The sequence below is a fragment of the Paramisgurnus dabryanus genome, chromosome 10 (assembly GCF_030506205.2).
Source record: "Paramisgurnus dabryanus chromosome 10, PD_genome_1.1, whole genome shotgun sequence".
NCBI lineage: Eukaryota > Metazoa > Chordata > Actinopteri > Cypriniformes > Cobitidae > Paramisgurnus > Paramisgurnus dabryanus.
Window position 1 is genome coordinate 5,125,330 of NC_133346.1, and position 21,553 is coordinate 5,146,882.

Sequence of the window (21,553 nt, forward strand, 5' to 3'; positions counted from 1 at the left end):
CAATCATTAAACTAAAGTCAACACATCTCACGCGAGAAGACGCGCCCGCGCGGGTAAATGTCTAGCCTACATTAACATCAAAAACATATCAGATTAGAAAGGTCTAGACATCAGATGCCCAGTTGGGAAAACTGGATAGAGACGAAAAACGTGTAAAGGATACAACTATGTACATTATATTGCCCTGTCACTCATTACAGTATGCAATCTGGATATAATTTATATTTAAATTATAATTTATCTTATGCCTTGAATTAGTCAAGGGAGTTGTATGATTATTTGGTTCATAACTTTTTATTCTGAAATCAACTGCATAGAGTTAAGTCTACTTAGTATTTAGTATATTTTTTAGTAATGCAGTTATTTGCACCTTCAAAAGACCAAGGTTCCTGGTCCTCAGCACAGTTTTTGCCAGGTAGGCAGAGATACATGTTGAATATGCTAATGGTATGGCTATAGTATAGTATAATCTCCTATTTTGATCTTTAATCTCCTATTTCCCCTCTTCTCAATCACATATCAATCACACAAACATGTTAACCAAATAATAAAAATTAGCTTATAAAACAAACAGAATACCTTTTTTTTTCTTCAAACATATTTTAATGTAACTTTATGTAAGCAGAGGAAAAAATTTAAATTAATATATTCTACAATTAAATAAGAGTGAGTTCACAAGAGCACTTCACAAACACATGACTACAAATAGGCCTAATACAGACAAACACCCAGGATGTAAATTGTTAAAGCCAACTTAAAAGGGCAGATATCGTTTGCACTGTATAATGCCAAGCTATCATAAAATGTCATTTTTCATTCATTAATAGTGATTTTTTTCAATCATTAATAGCGAATAAATATAAAGCTATTAAGATGATTATTAAGTGATATTTATTTGGAGGGGGTGCCCTTTTTCAGTTTCAGCACATGCCCCTGAAAAGGTCTGTGCACGGCCCTGAAGGGCACTGATGTATTTAAAAACATGTCAGTGCAAGTTGTTTTCAGTTTGGATGTCTGTCAATCAGTCAATCAAAGCCAGGTAAAAAAATCACAGCTTTTTTGAAAAGAGGCCAAGAAATGATGACAGCAAGAGAGACAGGTATCTGTTTTATAAATGCACTGCCTATATATAATGTGGTGGAGGTTGTAAAGCTCTTTATTGGTATCTGAAAATTCCTCTCATTATATTACCTGCACAATAAAGGATAACAGAGAAATCAAAGTGTGTGCTCACATACAACATGTGTTTTTGTTACCACATTTAATAGGATGTAGGTTGCACTTATACTTTTTTAATATTTGTTCTGGCCTTCTACTTTCAAAGCTTGAGTTATTATGCAGAGGTAATTATGCAATGTAATAAAAGAACTGATAGATTCATATAGTCTTACAAATACAACTGGCCCTTTGAGAGCAACCGTAATGCTGATGTGGCCCAGGATGAAATTTAACTTATCAGTTCAAGTGAAAGCTGGTATATAAAGCCATTTCTCACCCCGCGGCAAGTTTCATCCCTTCCCCACCGCATCACCTCACTCTTGGTTGGTTTCTTTCTCAGTAAATAGTAGGAGTACTTTGGGTCAAATTCCCAGCTAGGAGCCATCCCCTGACAGCACGCCAAATACACATACGTTTATATACAAATTAATGTTCGTGTAAACTCGTAAATGTTATTTTAAACCTGATGTATGAGTTTCTTTATACCATAAATTATCAATATATCTTCTTTTGTATTCAGCAAAATAAGGAAAGTCGTACAGTTTTAGAACAACATGAATATGAGTAAATGATGACAGTATCATTCCTTTAAAGGGGGCATTTCACAAGAATTTTATAAGATGCCAAATAAGTTTTTGGTGTCCTCAGAATACGTATGTAAAGTTCTAGTGTAAAATACCCCACAGATAATTTATTATAACATGTTAAAATTGCCACTTTGTAGGTGTGAGCAAAAATGTGCTGTTTTTGGGTGTGTCCCATAAATGCAAATGAGCTGATCTCTACACTAAATGACAGGGCCTTGGTTGGATAGTGCAGATTAAGGGGTGGTATTATCCCCTTCTGACATCACAAGGGGGCCAAATTTCAATGACCTATTTTTTCACATGCTTTCAGAGAGTGGTTTATCAAAACTAAGTTACTGGGTTGACCCTAGGTTGATAGCAGCACTGGGGACACAATTATAGCACTTAAACATAATAAAAGTCAGATTTTCGTGATATGTAACCTTTAAGTACTCTCCTTTTTGTTTACTGGATTCTGCAGTCTTTTTTCTCAGATGTCTTATAAAACGTAGGGTATTCCAAAATGTCAGTATTACCATTTTGTTTCTTCATTTCCAAAATCATTTCTAAAAGTTTTTGAAACTGTCGATCATTGGGATCATTGTTGTTAAATGCAAGACATCTCGTCCCGCAGGTGCGTATAAGCTGCTGCAGGTGGGTGTCCGTATTTTCAATGTACTCTGATAATGTTTTTCCTCTTAGCTTCTCTTTGCCAGTGAACACAATAATGGTTTCTCTCACCACGTCCTCACCAAACGTTCTCTGTATATTGTCAATTATCTCTCTCTCTCCATCCGTGAAACGACCGAGCTCCATAACCAGTACATACGCATCAGGCCCAGGCTGAATGAGCTCTTTGCACCTTTTTATCTGTTTGTCTTGGTTTTTTAGTGCCTCATCAAAAAAATCTGGAGTGTCTATGACCCTGATCTTTATTCCACAAATGGTTTCCTCTGCCATCTGACATGCCTCGGTTACTGGGAGAGAACTGGCGTAAGATTCAAAATGTTGTTTTCTTAGTATGGTGTTTCCTGTAGCGCTTTTCCCACTTCCGGTCTGTCCCAGCAACAAAATGGTCAGGGTGTTTTTCTTATTGATAGCCGTTTGATCTTCTTCTATAATATAATATAATGGAATAGAAAAGAGTATGTAAAATGTGAAAAGATATTTTGTTTTTCTTATGATGATTTTGAAATTAAAATGGACTTAACCTGATTTATGCTCTTGTTGCATTGCCTTCTGTGGTTGTAAAGTCTCATTCTTTTCCAAATATGGCATATGTGATCTGCAATAAAACAGAAAAGATATTAAGATCTTGCTTCAGCTCAAGAAGTGTGACATATGACACCAATGTTGGGTAAATATTGGACAGAACACGGCTGTGTTCAAATTGACCTAATACTGGGTTTTTTAACCCAACTGCTTGATTATTGTAAACCAAGATTGGGTCATTTAAACTCATTGAGTAATTTTTAACCCAGCATGTGTTTCGTCCAATATTTACCCAACGTGGGTCAAAAAAATAACCCAGACATTTTTTGAGTGTGAGATGTTGCCAGATCCTACCTTTCAACCTTGTTTTTTTGCACATCAGGAACATTTTTCCAACATTTCTTCAGTTGTTTGATTAGTTCACTTTGATTCATATTTCTGTTAAAATGACACACTTTCATTTGGCAGTAATACAGAATGCGTTTCAGGTTCTCATCTATATGTTTTGGCTTTGCCGATTTCTGGTTTTCATTACTGACCAGAAGTACCACAGTGTTTTCTGCCATCTTTTTACCAAACCTCTGGTGAAATGCTCTAAGTATGTCCATATCCCTCTGAGAAACATGATCAGGCTGCAGGACAAATACCATCATACATGGAGAACCAGAGTATGAAACCATGCGTTCCTGAATCTGTGTTAACTCCTGGTAATTCAGAACAGTAAACCACTTGCCCTCTATCTCCAGTGATACCTCTTCAAATCTGCCCGGTCCTGGCGTGAAATGTTCATAATCAACTATTTTATTCCCCACCAAACACATACGTCTGTTGTCTGTCCCCAGCAGGAAAATTGTGAAATAGCCATCCTCATGAAGCTCAAGGTTTTCATGCCCTGTAATGAAGCCCACATAAACATTTAAAAAAGACCCCATAAGTCTGAACATTTAAGCCCATGTGTGTAAGCAACTTGGATGCCCTCCATTTTAGTTTACATTTTAAAGTTGACTAATTTAAAATTCTGCAAACTTATGTCTCAAAACTTACAAAGCATTCAAAACAAAAACATATTTTATTACTTAATACTGGCTGGTAATTTAACCCACTTTCTGATGACAACACCTGCTGCTTGCTGAGTGTACATGTAAGGTAATCTTGTACAGATAGTGTTTGTTAGCCTGAAACACAGCTTTGTTTTACATATTTTTCACTCTTGATCACTGCATGGCAATGTACATGAACAACACAGTAAACGATCAGAAAACGTACCTTTTGACATACTGAAATCAACATGAATGCTTTTCTTGGAAGAGCTCTTGAAAAAGTGCAGTATATCGTCTGAAGTAGATGAAAGTGAAACTCTGATATGATTGTGTATTTGTTATAGTGAAGGGGTGGATCACATAAGGCATTTTTACAGCTCTGTAAATCATCTTTGAATAAGGGCACACTCAACACTTAAAGTTACCTTAAATCAGTCTGTTTTTGTTCCATGTGTACATACTGTATGCTGATTATTATTTTATTTTATTTTAACTCATAATAAAAAAATGTGGGTTTTTATTTATAAAACATTTTCCTTTTTTTTTTTTTTAAACAGTGCTAGCACTAAAACTGGCTTACTGGTTCACTGGGATTTTATGTAGCACATATATGTAGAACCATATAGGTGTTAGTGAGACCAGCAGGGGGTGCTCACCCTGTGGTCTGTGTGGGTCCTAACACCCCAGTATAGTGATGGGGACCTTATACTGTCAAAAGCACCGTCCTTCAGATGAGATGTTAAACCGAGGTCCTGACTCTCTTTGGTCATTAAAAATCTCAGGATGTCCTTCGAAAAAGAGTAGGGGTGTGCATCCAACTCACCCGTTGGCCTACTAATCATCCCCTCATACTAATTGGCTATATTACTCTGTCTCCTCTCCACTAATAAGCTGGTGTGTGGTGGGCGTTTTGGGGCAATATGGCTGCTGTCGCATCATCCAGGTGGATGCTGCACATTGGTGGTGGTTGAGGAGAATATGTAAAGCGCTTTAAGTGCTGCAGAAAAGCGCTATATAAATGTAACAAAATAATTATTATATAGTGCTCTGTAGAATATGTGGTGCTATTAGGGTGCTATATTACCACGTATGGTTCTTCATGGGTGCCATCTAGGTGCTATATAGCACTAAAAATGGTTCCCATATGATTACGAGCTTTAAGTGCTATTTAGCACCAATTTTTTTAAGGGTGTACAATTTTTGGTTTAGGGTTCAGTTACTCTTTAATATAGAATAAAATAAAATAATCTTTTCAAAATTAACCACAGTTTTCCTTCAAATAAACACATGGTTATAATAAACCAACATGTTTTTGAGTCAATATCACTTTAAAGTGCCTTTTGCTGTCATCGTGAATATAATCCAAAATAATGAATATCTGAGGTTTTATTATAAATGACCAAATATTCACACACACATACAAGTTCAATGATAAGTCTCTTGAAATGTGTTTTCCCCATTTTATTTAATTTTCTTTGAATGGATGTATGCAATTTTTGTCATGTCCCAGACACTGTTCAGCTAACTGTAGTGAGTGTAAAAAGTGAATAGATTACATAAAATTCTAAAACTTTTAGATTTTTCTTATTGTCCTCAACAAGTTATTTGACAAAACAAGTCATTTTTATAATTTATATATAATTTACAAAATAATATTAAGCATTTTGCACGTGTCCCTAACATTGCTGTTCACCCTGTCATTTTGGGGGTAAACGCCCCTTTAAGAAACCAACTGATTTAGTCAGTGACATCCCGTCCCCCATTTGGTCTTCATTCAGTGGAGGTTAAAACATATATCGAACACACAGTAAGTATCTACACTTATTTTTCCTTATTTTCATCATATTGGGTTTGTAGTTGCGTGTTGTCAAGAAAACGTCCACCCCTGTCATTGTGAAATATTAATTAACATAAAACTTGTGTATAATGTATTTTAAACAGTGCACAGTCAGCTTCAACAGTGAACCACTTAAGTTAACGTTAGCTAACTGCAGCTACATCACGTGTTCATAAAATGCTAAATTTTGCTAAAAATGTCAACCCTGTCATAAAAAATGTTGCATTCTCAAAGCTACTTTATAGTGATATTGACCTTTACCACAAATTACAATAAACAACATAGGGTATAATTGTGTAAACTTTATTTGTTTTATTTGTTTAAATCTTGTTTTTTTAATGACATGAAGTATGATTAGTAAGATTAAAAGCAGACCTTTTTTTTCCATGGACAGGACGACAGTGCACCTTTAAGGTCATTTGTGGAATTGCATTGTAATCGATTAGTTTAGCCTCGCGCCAGGTTTATGTTCATCATCATGCGCGAGGGCGAGAACAACGTTTGCGAGGGAAAATCGCCTCAGAGTTTACGGTTTAAATAATATCGCTTTTCACGGGACAAAATCATTTTGTCACAACATCTAAAGTCAACGATGGTGTGTACTTTTACTCTAAATGTTTTAATAACGTTAATTTCTGAATTTTGTCAATTTATGTCTGTATTTATGACCGTTGCATTGGTCACGAGCTCCATGTAAAATGTGCACCTGAGGATTAACAACGGTGGTCTTTTATGTAAAATTATGAATAATAATTTATTAATCATGAAGTTAATGTTAAAAAGATATTGTAAATGTTTTAAAGTTAATATTTTAATGATTTCGTCAGTAACTGTGATAAAGTGATAAATGTGATATATCCCACATTAACACTGGTTTCACTACTAAAGTACACACAAAAAATCATGGTTACCACAAATTAACTATGGTTTTGCTACAGGAACCATAGTATAAGCATGTTTTTGGTTTTACGAATAAGTTAACAAATCGCCAAAAAACACGATTGCTACACTTTTTAATGAAACCAGGGTTAAGCTTTGTAACTTAATTAATGGAGCTGTGTGGATTGAAACCAAATGTGTGTCTAGGACCTAAAATGGTCAAAAGTTTTTAGCGAAAATATATAAATATTATGTACCCTAGATAAATGTAGTAAATGTAGTACATTAAACATATATTTTAATAAGAAATGGGTAATTTGGTAATCGTTAAAGGTATTTGCTTTGACTCCAGAAGATGGAGGAGATACTGTTAAACAGTGCTGTTTTATAACCAGTATTGTTAAGGAAATTGATTTAATTAGATTGTCAAATGTATTAATAACTATTTTTCATTTTTAGGGGGTGCAGTAGAAGCCCTGCATGAGATCTAAAGAGAAAAAGCTTCAAATTCAAGTCAGTGGTCTCCGAATAAAGCCATCTTCAGATTTTCAGAGTGTGATTCACAGCTCCGAAGACCACAGAAACAAGTAAGAGCAAAGTTTCGTTTTTATGTACATTAAAATGGGAGAAAAAACATTATTTTAACAGGCCCTGTTGAAGTTAAAGCAGTCACAAAAATGCATCAGGTCAAAGGTTCAATGTCCTCAAGTCTTTTGTGGCCAATCAGCACTTCTACCCAACTAAGTTGTTTTTCTGATGAAATGTATCACCAGAGACTCTATTAACACTTTTCACAAGCTTTTGTCATCTGTAATGATGTCTCATTAAACAAGCTGTTGAAGCCTAATAATGAAAGGTGTGAGGTAAACAGAGGTAAACTGAGCTGATGCAACCATGCTTACATAGATCTATTCCCCTTGGGAAAATCTTAATTATCCTTTCCCATCCAAAATGCTTAGAGTTTTACCAAAATTTGGGTAAAACAAAGATAAGCATCATTTTATTACATGACATCATTGTCTCAGCAGATAAAGAACATGGCGAAAGATGGGATTTTTGTGCTTAGTGGTAGTGCCTTGTGATGACAGCTTTTTTAGAATAATAAAATGCTAAACAATCACATGTGACAGTAGTTTTGTGGTTTTAGCTATAATTAGTTAGCATGTCTTAGTTAGCAAGGCAATCACTGCCCATACCGCTCACATCCAGGACAGCACCTGTTCATCCTTATGCCCTCTGGAAGACGGTACAAGTGCACTAAGAGCAGGACAAACAGTCTGGTAAACAGTTTTTATCCTTGGGTCATTAGGTCACTGAACTCTTAAAATCTCTAAAGCATGTGCAATTGTAGTATATATTGTTTATTTTTCTTTTATCTTTCCTTTTTATTGATTTTATAATTTCCTTATTTATTTATTATATTTATTATGCACAGGCCGTAGATGCAATGCAATTTCATTGTATACTCAATGTAGATTCAATGTCTACATATGGAAACAAAGTGTTGCTAGTGTTAGACTGGAACGTTTTAGTGCCACAATGGGCATTTAGATATCTTTTGATAAATTGAGAGAAGACATTAATGTGGTGGGTTATAGAAACGGGTAACAGGAACAGACCGTGACAAAAAAAACCCATTCAGTAGTAGCTATTGTATGACTGGTATCTTGGGCCTTATTGCTACAATCAAGAACACATGTGTCAAGTACAAGGCCTGCTGCGCACTTGCATCGGCCTGCACAATTATATACGTTTTTTTAAAGGTGCAGTGTGTAAATTTTTGCGACATCTAATGGTGAGGTTGCGAATTGCAACCCATGGCTCAGTCAACTGCTCTTCCCTTGCTTTTGAAACGCATAGAGATGCTACAGTAGCCGCCACCAGAAAAACATGTCATTGACTGAGACAATTTAGTAAAAAAGTTTGTACATTAAGGGCTTCTGTAGAAACATGGCAGCACAAAATGGCGACTTCCACATAAAGGGACCCTCGGTGTGTGTAGACAAAAACGTCCCATTCTTAGGTAGTAAAAACATAATTGTTCCTTATTAAAAGGTCTTTATACACCCCTTATAATATAGTTTTGTATATTATTTAGCATTCTTGTCAAGAGATTCTTTTAAAAATTACACACGGCACCTTTAATTGATCTTCCATTTGGCACGCACGTCATTGTAAGTGCGTGCGCAGCTCTGCTTACTCTGTCACTCAAACAAATATCATCACTCTTTCATCACATTAAATGAGCCCAATCGTTGTGACCGCATGGACGGTGAACCGAGACATAGGCTCGTCCCGCTGTTGTACTGGCTGCTTAATTCGCGTGATTCCGCAATGGTTTACTAAAGCTGTTTGTAAACAAGGTACAGCTGCAGAGGGAGAGATCTGCTGCAAGAGGCGGCATCACGAGTTCTACAACAACGTTTAGGTGCCCTGCTATTAATCTGCCTAATTTTGCAGCAAAATTGGCTAAAGCCAAATTATCTGTTTGGTGTCCAGCTACCGGTGTTAAAAAGTTGTTTGATGTTTTATTTTCAGTAACTAGTTGTAAATATCATATACAGTTGTAGTCAGCTGCCTCAGCCACCATTTACGGTTTTTAAATACCGTAAAACTTCAAATAATAGCCCGGGCTTTTATTTTCCCAAACCTATCATCACACCAGGCGTCTAAAAGAGACAGGCGTCTATAAGAGACAGGCTTTTAATTTAATTGTTCCAGCATGACATCAGGAGGTTACCACATATTACGTTTTATTTTTAATTTGAATGTGTTTAACAAATTAGTTTGTGTAATAACAACAGTCTTAAATTATTGGCAGTATAAATATAGCAAACAAGGATATGTTTTTTTTATTGGTTGTTGCGTGAAATCTTACCCAGATACAACTAGGGGTGGCACGGTCCATGAAAAAAATCCGAACCGTTCGGTCCGCTTGTCTCGGTTCGGAGCGCGTGTGTACCGCACGGTTCAACGGTTCATGGCATGCGCAATGTAGTCTCATGCCCTGTATGTGACCTCAGATAGCGTGTTTCCCTTTCGCGCGAAAGAAGAGGTGACTGGTTTGGAGTATAAGTACTGCAGGTTATGTTACGTGTAGAAATGGCAAGTGGGAGAGAAAAGGAAGTCTGCCCGCAGTTGGAAGATGCGCCAGCGTCGTATAAGTTTGGTGTGTGGAAACATATTTTTATTTCATGTTACTTATGATGACAGCGGAAATAAAACAATAGATTGAACTGCAGTCTATGGGTTGAATGTGCTCTAACAGCCACAGGAGATCGCCTTCTCTCCGACCATTTATCTAATCTGAGGTACTGTTTTACGTCTTTAGCGCTATTTTTAGCCTTTCATTGATAAAATTAAAGCGGCTGATTTCCGCGTAGTTTCATTTTGCTAGCGTGTGAAAGTTGCGCGATCTTATTTCATAAATTGCCCCTCAAAGTAATCAGGACAGAAGTGGTCAAAAGTGGACAAAAGAGACGGATTTAAATATTACAAGTGTTAAGGTTATGTTTCTCTCTCGTCCACATAAACTCTCAGTATTAAAGCAGCCTCTCAGTGATAAATCTAAGAGCTACACTGAAGTTGGCATTTTAATAAATGCAAGTTATCTTTGTGTGCTAAAAATGCACATAAAGTTCATGTAGATGCCAATACACATTCTCTTTTTTGCCAAATATATGAAAAGCATGTTGAAATCATCAATGTCTTCCCTCTTGCTCTATCAAAATCTCATCGGGCTTTCCTCAGGGATGGTCCCAATAATGTGCTTAACTCTTTCACCGCCAGCGTTTTTAAAAAAAGTTGCCAGCCAGCGCCAGCGTTTTTCATGATTTTCACCAAAGTTTAATGCCTTCCAGAAAATGTTCTTCTTTAAATATATAAACATACAATATACCAAATGAAAGAACAGACCCTCTGCTTTCAAACAAAAAAAACCGTTTCATCCTACCTTTAGTGGTTCTTTTGCAATCAGCTTTTGAATATGGGTAGGTTTTTGCAAAAACACCATATTTTGAGCAAAAAGCAGAAATAATTCCATTTTTATGACGGACTTTTCATAGAGATCCGATTCAGAGCGATCTTTAAAACAGACACGGACATGCAGCAGCTTGGCATAGGGCAATACTTCCGGTTTTAAAAAGTTGCGGAAGGGCGCCACCTGGTGGATAATAGCGGTATTGCGGAAAGACGGAATATCTCGTCATTGGCGGGGAAGCGTTTTCTCTTAATTGACGAGAAATCTCGTCAATGGCGGGGAAAGAGTTAAAGTCCAATTCAGTTTGTGCATGATTACATGATACAACTTTTTTTTAATACTGTATCCTAAATTATGGATAATTAATACATTAATAAGATAATACATTTCTGGAGTGTTAAAAATTTAAAGAAAAAATAACAACAAGAACCGTACTGAACCGTGAACCGTGACCATTGAACCGTGATACGAACCGAACCGAGGGTTTTGTGGACCGTGCCACCCCTAGATACAACAGTGCTATTTTCTGATTGGCTATTGTGTAGCCTCTTTCTCTTTTTTTGTATTGGCTCGCTCGACTAGAACTCTAGGGAAGACGGGCTTGATAGAGAGAGAGAGAGCAGTGCGGCCAGATACATTTTGGCGCTGCAGCATATTAAATATGATAAATAGTGTTTCCGCGCGAGAAATACAATGTGTGGCGGGAGTGCATGCATGACAAAAGACTGAAAGCCCGGCTATTATCAGCGGCCTCAAAACACTACTGGCCCAAAGGGAAAAGTCCCGACTCCCGATTGCCTCTTCGCTACTGTCATCATCACCTCAATCCTGGCGACGAAGCTCGTTGTGTTGTCATAGTGATGAGTAACGGAACGACTGCGTCTGTCACGTGACATCTACAGGTAATCAAAACTTTAGCGTGTGTAATCTGCACCATAGAACTGTCTTAAACAGACTATCTGACGGGTTTTAGAAGATTAAATACAACCCGAAACTAAAAAACAGACCAGGCCTTTATTTGAGACAGGCGTTTATTTACCCAAACCTGTCGTCACACCAGGCGTCTAAAAGAGACAGGCGTCTATTTGGGACCCGGCTATTATTTGAAGTTTTACGGTATACTGCTTTATATGCAGTTTCAAAGTTTTGCAATGTGTTTATGCACTTGTGTTGGATATGTCTTATTGTCATTTTTGCATAATTTTGATTTCCATTTCGGTAAAATGGTAGGGCAATCATAGCCTAATGGTTAAAGAGTCGGGTTTGTGACCCAAAGGTCGTCTATTTGAATGTCACTGGTGGTAGGTTGTCTGTGCAAGGAACCCTTTGCCAAATTGCTCCCTGGGTGCTGCAGTGATAGCTGTCCACTGTTTTGGTTACTGGGATAGGTATGAGCTTATTTATTCCAGGAACTCATTCATTTCCTTAAAGTCGCCATGAAACGGAAGTATCAATTGCCTTATTTTTCCCGTGGTGACATGTATCCGATTAAAACCGGCCTCTGAAATAAAATAAGGCAGGGCTGTATTTGAATTTGTCCATCGAGATCTGATTGGATCATTTGAAGTTGGGTCGTGTTGCTAATTGCTAATCGCAGCGATATTCTCCCGGACCCCACCCACCTTCAATACATTATGACCGGAAGTAAAAAGAGATCATTTTTAGGAGGGAAGGAGATTCGCATTTTTGATTAAAGATTATGGGGGCACATGAATTTTTTAAAATTAATGAAGCTCACAGACAAATAATTTGTAAAAAATACCACAACATTACAAAACAAATTACAGTTTTTTTATTTTACTTTCATTGCGACTTTAAATGATACTATTTAAATAAAGACAATGTGGAAAGGTTTTTTTTAAGGAAAAAAAACACTACTTCCAGCTAATGTTAATATGCATTAAGGTTTCAGTGGAATTTGGGCATGTGAACTAATTTGATAGCTTTAGTTTTTTCATCAAATTATTATTTAAAACAAAATCAAGTATCAGTCTAAACATTATAATGTGCAAAATGTAAGTTTAAAATACTTACTATACTTAAGGTTTGTTGGATTCACTTATTGATTACTGTATCGATTAGATTAATCAGCTCTTTGAATATTTATCTTGGGGGTGGGCTTAAAGCTGACTTATGACAACTTGCGTTGAATGGGGTGGTTACTGCGTTTTACAAAGGTATAAAAGTAAACAAGTCAGTGATGAGAACTAGGAGGCCAAACTGACAAGCATCCTCACGCAGATGAAGCATGTGTTGATGAAGTATACTCTTCAAGATTGAGCCACTGTGGAAATGTCTAATTTGGGAGAGGCAAATGCGGACAATCAAACAATTCAATACTGCTTTCCAAACAATAATTTGTCATGTACCAGAAATATCAAATCTGAGGCTGAGTACATTTTTGTGTACGCTTTTATTTCTGTAACATCAGTCTTCACTGTGTTTCTGAATCTGCTGGTGATCATCTCCATCTCTCACTTCAAGCAGCTTCACACTCCAACCAATGTGCTCATTCTGTCTCTGGCTATTGCTGATCTGCTTGTGGGACTCATTCTCATGCCAGTACAGGGCATCAAATTAATTGAGCCGTGCTGGTATTTTGGAGAAATATTTTGTGCAATATTTCCTCTTATTTTCTATGTGGTCGTCACAGCGTCTCTTGGCAACTTGATTATTGTTTCTGTGGATCGTTACATTGCTGTGAATGACCCTTTGCGATACCCAACAAGGTTAAATATTAATAGAGCTGTTATTGCCATTATTGTAAACTGGTTATTTTCTTTTGTATATTGTTTTATTCTCTTGTATGAGTCTTTTATCTCTCCAGAGAAAAACCACAGGTGTGTTGGAGAATGTATACTTTATATTAAGTTGGGATATATAATAACAGATGTTTTAGTTACTTTAGTGACACCTTGTTCTGTAATCATTTCTTTATATATGAAAATCTGCTTTGTGGCAAGACAGCAGGCACAGCATTTAAATTCGGTCTCAGACAAAAAGGCCATGTCAGAAAAAAAAGCAGCAAAAACCTTAGGCATTGTTGTAATGGTTTATATTCTGTGTTGGATACCGTACTATATAGCTGCTCTTATTCTTGGCCAAGAAACAAGTGACTCTCTTGTAATTAATATAATGTATTGGGTATTGTGCACGAATTCCTGTATGAACCCTATTATCTATGCAATGTTTTATCGCTGGTTTAGAATATCAGCAAAATACATTTTAACTCTGAAAATATTTCAACCTTCATCAGAATACTTTAATCTGTTCCTAGAAGAAAAATGATCATTTTACTTCATTACTATAATGTAGACCACATCTCTTTTCAAAAGTCCATCTATATTTGTAAGTGTTACTATTTGAAGAACCAAAACCATACTGTCAAATTTATTTACCTGGTTAAGCACAAACGACTAAGAGGAAATGTAACATTTTTATGCTAAAATGGTTATTTGATAACTCATAAAGATTTATTGTAACATTAGTTGATGTATTGGCTAACATGAAATAACAATGAACGTATTTTGCAGCATGTATTAATATTTGTTAATCTTAAATTATACCTATACAATTATTTATTCATGTTAGTTCATTGTGCATTAACTAATGTTAAGAGATCATTTGATGTTAAATATTTACTGTTATACCAAATGTTCAAATTGGCATGCTGAGATAAATAAATGTTGTATAAGTATTGATCGTTGTTAGTTAAGGCTCACTAATGTAGTTGACTTGCCAAATTAAACCTTATTTTAAAGTTTCTTTAATTTAAACAAAACTATTTTAAGGAAATGTAAAACTGTATATTTTTCAACTAAACTTAAAACTATTTTCTCCCTTTCTCTTTATCCTGTTAGCAGCCCTTACTTTGGGAATGTTTCTGAACTTGGCAAATGACCACATATGGTTTGGTCAAAAAATAAATGATTTTAAATCCTTTGTCTGTGTTTTGTCACTAAGGAAATTATGTAAATATAAATGTGGTGGGTTTTGTTCCAAAGATAGTAACTCTAACCAGAACAACAGAAAGATGTTTTGTATTGCGTGGGCAGAGTCACTATAATCAAACAAATCAGGATAGTTGGACAACTTGTAATTTATATGGTCCTAAACAAAAGTTATTCTGTGTTAAATATGGAGGCCTACTTTTCACTCTCCTGAAAGTCATGGGAAATGATAGTTTCATCATTATAGATTATCAATGACACACATTGTTTTTTACACTAAATGTCAAAACACTAAATGTCTTTTTAGATATATGCATTTTATTTTATTTAATATAATCAATAAGCTACATAATATTGACAGTACATTAAGTGGCAGCAACATGTAATATAAAAAAATTGAGGAAAAACACTATTGTTGTTTTATAATTACCTCCTCTTTTAATATTATGGAATTTATAAATAAAAATGTTTAGATAATTATTATAGATTATTTGCATAATATTTATGAATCAATAAGGAACAATAGGGCTGGGTGTAACTTGGGGGATTTTATTATTATTTGCACATACACAGACTCAGGAAAATATGTGAATGTAGTTCTGCATGCTACACTTGTTTACACATCAAATTAATATACAAACCTTTAGTTTAAATCACATACCAGTAGTATGTATAAAATACATAACTAAATAGTGATTAATGTTAAAAAAGTTATTACACGTATTCACTTTGTGGGTGTGAAATTAATTCATTTGTCAAACACATATATTATTTGCAGAGAAGATAACCTCAGAAATCTCAGACTGAATTTTGTAGTTTTTCTCAAAACTACATGCGTTGCATAGCTAATATAATGCATGGGGCCATGTGAAAGTGATCTGATTAGGTACTAGTGTTTTAACCTAAATTTTCTCTGTCGGCCTCAGAATATTTAGTAGCTGAAATTTCATCACTTTCCTAGTTCAAAACTGCTTGTTTGTTAACAATCATAAAAGTATGAAAAAAGGACATAAAAGGACATAAAAGTGAAAAAGGTTTTACTGTTAAAAATGTCCACCGGAGATGCTGGGCTCACTGTCAGAAAAAAAGGTATAAAGTTACCTTTTTGAACCTTTATGGGAGTAAAACACATTGAAATGTTGTACCTTATGGGGTACAATATTATACTCTAAGGACCAATTGTGTACCTTAAGGAACAGTTTTGTACCTGTTAAATATTAGGGGGACAAAACAGTTAACTGTACCTTTAAAGGTACAAAATAGATCCTTAAGGAACAGTAATGTACCCCAAAAGGTACAACATTGTATTATGTTTAAATACCTGTAAAGGTACAAAACAGTACCTTGGGATACCACCCCAGCGACAAAAAAGGTACAGTTTTGTACCTTTTTTCTGACAGTGCTCTATATTGTAAGAGTTAGGATAAGTTTAATCTCTTTTGAAACCAGGGGTAAAACCTGAATTGGCATACGTCCATGTTAGAAATGTCCACATGATGGCAGTGGTGACTGTGTTTTGTAATAAAGAAACAATATAGACGAGAATACATCAAAGGAGATTGACTGTCACAATAATGTTAGTATTGTGTTAACAAAGCCTTGTTCTCAGATTTTTTATTTAATGTTTTGCACTTTTTCCAGTTTTTATGAGTGAATTGATAACATAAAGTGCCCAAAAGACAAGATCAGGGCAGTGTCTCACCAAATGAAATTCATCATATAAGCACACTTTACATAACGCAACTCTGTTTTGTTTGAATTGTAAAAACAATCATTGTTAATTACAATAGCAGTGTTGTAAGATGAGGAGCAAAACCATCAAAGTCAAAACTCATATTGTTGTGGTTTCTCAGACAGGGCTTATCCTAGTCCCAAAATACATGTTTGAGCTGCTTTAAATTAAAAACCTCTTGCACTGACATATCTGAACATATCAGTGCCATTGTTTTGTCGCAAGATGCAGATCAGTAATGTTTATTAAAAGCCAAGTTTGTAAAAACGGCTTAAATGTAGTTAGTTATACATAACTTAGAAATAGTCTTGGATTAATCTAAACCCTGTCCGGGAAACCACCCCTTAGTGTTAAGTGGTAATATGGCAAAAATGTTAATGAGAAAATTGCATAGACGGGTTTAATTTTATACGGCTCCGCTTTCTTGATCTCAGGGTCTTCTTTTGACTAAACCTGAACTGTATATCCTTTAACATTCTAACATTGACAGAGGAACACAGGAAACTCAGCTCAAAATTTGTAATAAATAAATAACAAACTAATTTGTGAAAAAGAGAACTAGATATAAATATTAAAAATGCATTCACTTTAACTTTTTCACAGTATTGTAAACATATGTTTGACAAATGCTGTTAAATGTATGTTTTCAGAAATTATAATATGATTTTTTTTAAAGTGAATCAAAAATGCACATCACTACCCTTTGTCTTGTAAACAGAAGCAGTACCCCCATACACACATGCACACAGTTTTTGGTATCTGGCAGAAAGCTGCTTCTGTCTCTTTACTTAATTCCAGACTGATCTGATGATGCTAAGATCGGGGCTCTTTGGGGCTCATACATTGCCGGATTTCTTTTTTTTACTAACAAATAATTTCTATTGCTTTGGAAATCCAAAACTGATGTTTCATGCTGACACAGTAGATCATCAAAATTAATATCTTATTATATAACATCTAATATGTTTTAAGAATTGCACAGTAGAAGCCCAAATTATGTAGAAGAAAACAAATCATGAATGATGATCTGAGAATATGTTGTCTCGAGAGTTTGCCTGCATAAATATTCTGAGAGTTAATATGTGTTTAACAGACTTTCTAAACCAGGAATAAAATAAAGCATAAATTACCGGATTCAAGCATGAGTTAACATACAAGACCCATATTAGAAATTGTGCTACAGTGGGTGAGATAAATGTGTTTTCTGTTAAAGTTAAGATATAGTAGGGAATCCAGCAAAGCAAATGAATTGCCACAATGATTCCTAATGTCAGTGCGGCTTTGTGCTCAGATTTCCTCCTCACTGAACCTTCTGTTAGATCTTTTCCTCTCTTCAGCAGAGAGTTTATAACTTTCACTTGCTGATGTGCAACATAAAATATCCTCAAGTGCAAAATTATGAGCAGGGAACAAGGAAATACGAAGGATAAGAATAAATCGACAGCTCTCCCTTCAAAACTATTCACCATAACAATGCATTCACCATAACACTCGGTTCTCGGTGAGATACATACTACTATGGCAATGTTATAAACTAAAGAGCATAACCAGCAAAGGCAGATAATAATTAATGTTTTAGTTGTTGTTATTTTCTGTGTGTACAGCAGAGGGTGACACACAGCCACATAACGGTCAACAGCTATTAAAACTAAATTGCTTAGAGATGTAAAGAGGAGCAATCCCATGATTATTACAAAAAGTCTACAGTAAGTGTCTCCAAAATACCAACATGTCTCAATCAGCCTGATGGTTTCCAAGGGCATGATAATAAGTCCTATGAGCAGGTCGGTCACAGCCAGAGAGAGAATGAGCATGTTGGTTGGAGTGTGAAGCTTCTTGAAGTGAGAGATGGAGATGATCACAAGCAGATTCATAAACACAGTCCATACTGACAGCAATGAAAAAAACACATACATGATATTGTATTCATGTGTGGAGCGTTTTGTCTTGATGCATGATGAGTTAATGGCAGGAAAGCAGTATTGAGTCTCATGATCTTCTTTCTCATAGGCCATGAGTAAAGTCTCCTCCTAATAGGAGGTTTGATCTGATCTCCTTACTGCCCTTTTAATTTATACAGTGTCTGGATTAGACCAGCCCATCTTCCACCCATGCTGCATAATGGGATGCAAACCTTGTTTAGCGAGATGTAATAAACACATTTTTAATACAGACCTCCTGCATTAATACACAGTACAGCGATATATATACATAGTTTGGAGAACTGTGCTGTTTCGATCTGATAATAATCTAATAATGATAATATAAAACACTGATTAGCCGTGAAATGAAAACCACCTAATATCATGAATTCCCAAAATAGCTCTGATGTGTCATTGTGCATTATGCTAAAAGCTTCTACTGTGATTAGGCTGCACCATTTTTTAAAGGTATTTTCGCTGTCTGCAGCACTCTTGCACAATTAGAATGTTTCACACTGTTCATACTTAACTCATTCACTGCCAGCCGTTTTAAAAAAAGTTGCCCGCCAGCATTTTTTGCATTTCGAAAACTTGTGCTACTTAAAAAAATCTCAGGTTGCACCGGTTCGAGGGAAAAAGCCGTGGTCCAGATGAACGTGTGTGTACGTTTAAACATGCGTGTGCGCTCCAGTCAGACAGAGAGGTGAGCAGCCTTGGTCCGTCAGATAAACAGAGTGGATGCAGCTGCGGATGATAAGAGAAGAGGAAAAGAATGATTGACAACTTTTTCGTTAAGATTGTAAGTTAAGGCCTGATCTGTCCAAAGATTATAAACCAATGCTCTGATATCAACCTCCAGTCACATCAGCCCTAGTCTGAAGATGGCATTAGGTAATGAGCCTCTAACAATCGAGTCAGAGCCAGAGCATAACGTTAATTCTTATGAAGATAAATTATTTGAATGTAAACCCTAACAGCAATTATGTAGCTGTTACGGCTGGCTCATATACCGCAACATAGAAGAGGCAAACAACAAATGGTTCAAACAATAAACCAATTTATTTACAAATCAAAGAAACTATTATTAAACAATATATGTCTAAGGGGAAAACACGTGCGTGTGGTAACTAAATATGCATAAACTCTGACACAAACAATTAAAAAAGAAGATCTATTTAAAAGGGGAAAATGATATATATATAATGCAGAAAAAATATAGAGAGAGCGAGACTCAGGCGCCACCGATCTTTTATACCCACGCCATATAAGAGGGTTAATTACAAATAGAATGCACCTGTTGTCCAACTAACATCTGCATTGTTTAGCAGAGCCAGCTGGGGGACAACAGGCAGGCGACAGTAGCATGCGCCCAATTTATAGAAAAAAAGCCAGGACCGCTGTTTTCATCATAATCTTACTTCGAAATCTAATCCTATAAACTTTTCGGCGTTTGCTGTATCGCTATTACTGCCCTGCCAGACTGGCTGTCTTAAATAGAGAAATAAGTTCATTCCTTGATTTGCGTTGTTGACTCATTTATAAATAATCCCCCCCCCAAGGGTTTTGTTTCATGCGCAAATTGCATTAAAATCAATAGAACATGACGTTTACGTCTTTCTTTGTGAAAAAATTATAAAATAAACAAGCCTACACGAAATGTGTTTTAAACGACTTTTGAAACCAGGGGTAAAACCTGAATTGGTATACATCCATGTTAGAAATGTCCACATGATGGCGGTGGTGACTGTGTTTTTTAATAGAGAAACAACATAGAAGAGAATACATCAAAGGAGATTGACTGTCACAATAATGTTATTATTGTGTTAACACAGCCTTGTTCTCAGATGTTTTATTTAATGTTTTTACTTTTGCACCTTTTCCAGTTTTTATGAGTAAATTGATAACATAACGTGCCCAAAGGACAAGATCAGGGCAGTGTCTCACCAAATGAAAGTCATCATATAAGCACACGTTACATAACACAACTCTGTTTATTTGAATTTTAAAAATAATCATTATTATTTACAATAACAGTGTTATAAGATGAGAAGCAAATTTATATTCCAACTGATGTGGTTTCTCAGACAGGGCTTATCCTAGTCCCAAAATCCATGTTTGAGCTGCCTTATTTAAAAACCTTTTGCAATGACATATCTGAACATATATCAGTGCCATTTTTTTGTCTCAAGATGCACACCAGTAATGTTTATTAAAAGCCATGTTTGTATAAAGTTTGTAAAAACTGCTTAAATGTAGTTGTATAACTGACACCTAGGGCCCTAGTTTAACGATCTGAAATGCAAGTGCGAAGCGCAAAGCGCAAGTGACTTTGTGGGTGGATCTTGGGAGCTGTTGCTATTTTCCCGGCGGGAGAAATAACTCTTGCACCAGGCGCAAATCAATAAGGGGTTGGTCTGAAGTAGGTTCTTTATTCATAGGTGTGGTTTGGCCGTAACGTCAAATAAACCAATCAGAACGTCATCCAACATTCCCTTTAAACGCAAGTGCGCAAGTTCCATGGCGGGTTGCTATTATTATGACGGATTTAGGTAACACTTTAGTATGGGGAACACTTATTGATTATTAATTATGACATTTGCCTTAGTAAACTCCAATTTACTGCTAATTAATAGCTTATAAGGTAGTTGTTGTAGACGTTAGGTTTAGGTATTGGATTGGGTTAAGGGATGTAAAATATGGTCATGCAGAACAAGGCATTAATATGTCGTTTATAAGCACTAATAAATCGCTAATATGTAAGCTAATAAGACACTAGTTAAAAGTGAGAATTGGTCCCTATACTAAAGTGTTACCCGGATTTACCAGGCCCACGCCAGGAGCAGTTCACAGCAGAGGAAACCAACGTTCTTGTAAGAGCAGTCAAAGGCAGAGAATTTGTTTTGTATGGGGATGGGAGAATCCTGCCCAAATCAGCGTTGGTTAAACAGGCATTGGAGGAAATAGCTGCAAGCTTACCAGCATAAATTGGGCACGCCGTGTAACGGGAGGTGGATCTGCCTCTAAACAGGACCTGGCGCCAGCAGAGGACATCGCTGCGTCCACCCTCACCGCTGAAAGCCAAGAAACACAAGCAGTCCAACCCCAAAGTACACTTACAAATCAAGTTCATATACATTAAGGTTTCTTATGAAAACATTTTAATTATTATTTACATAAAATAAACTTAATACAGCCACACAACAAACTTATGAAAAATT

The 21,553-nt window shown here is 36.0% G+C and overlaps 3 protein-coding genes across 3 annotated transcripts; 1 reads left to right on the top strand and 2 right to left on the bottom strand.

Annotated features, from left to right (window-relative positions):
• Window positions 1-1,144: 1,144 nt before the first annotated feature.
• Window positions 1,145-4,341, bottom strand: LOC135739338 (uncharacterized). The gene is made up of 4 exons (XM_065257576.2): window positions 4,263-4,341; window positions 3,351-3,888; window positions 2,996-3,102; window positions 1,145-2,899 (listed from the first exon to the last, which is right to left on the bottom strand). The coding sequence occupies exons 1-4, from the start codon at window positions 4,270-4,272 to the stop codon at window positions 2,250-2,252; spliced, it is 1,305 nt and encodes a 434-aa protein (XP_065113648.2). The 5' UTR covers window positions 4,273-4,341; the 3' UTR covers window positions 1,145-2,249.
• Window positions 4,342-13,023: 8,682 nt separating this feature from the next.
• Window positions 13,024-14,019, top strand: LOC135739332 (trace amine-associated receptor 13c-like). The gene has a single exon (XM_065257564.1). It carries the CDS (start codon window positions 13,024-13,026, stop codon window positions 14,017-14,019), a length of 996 nt encoding a protein of 331 aa, XP_065113636.1.
• A 3,407-nt stretch (window positions 14,020-17,426) lies between these two features.
• LOC135739325 (trace amine-associated receptor 13c-like) lies at window positions 17,427-18,428 on the bottom strand. The gene has a single exon (XM_065257553.2). The coding sequence runs from the start codon at window positions 18,426-18,428 to the stop codon at window positions 17,427-17,429; it is 1,002 nt and encodes a 333-aa protein (XP_065113625.1).
• Between the last annotated feature and the right edge of the window lie 3,125 nt (window positions 18,429-21,553).

Bases quoted from the DNA above. Each gene is read 5' to 3' on its own strand.
- LOC135739338 (XM_065257576.2), bottom strand. The intron at 3,103-3,350 runs GTAGGATCTGGC...CTTGAGCTGAAG, and splicing joins CAAAAAAACAAGGTTGAAAG to CAAGATCTTAATATCTTTTC. The intron at 2,900-2,995 runs GTTAAGTCCATT...ATTATATTATAG, and splicing joins GCAACAAGAGCATAAATCAG to AAGAAGATCAAACGGCTATC.
- LOC135739332 (XM_065257564.1), top strand. From the start codon at position 13,024: ATGTCTAATTTGGGAGAGGCAAATGCGGACAATCAAACAATTCAATAC.
- LOC135739325 (XM_065257553.2), bottom strand. From the start codon at position 18,428: ATGGCCTATGAGAAAGAAGATCATGAGACTCAATACTGCTTTCCTGCC.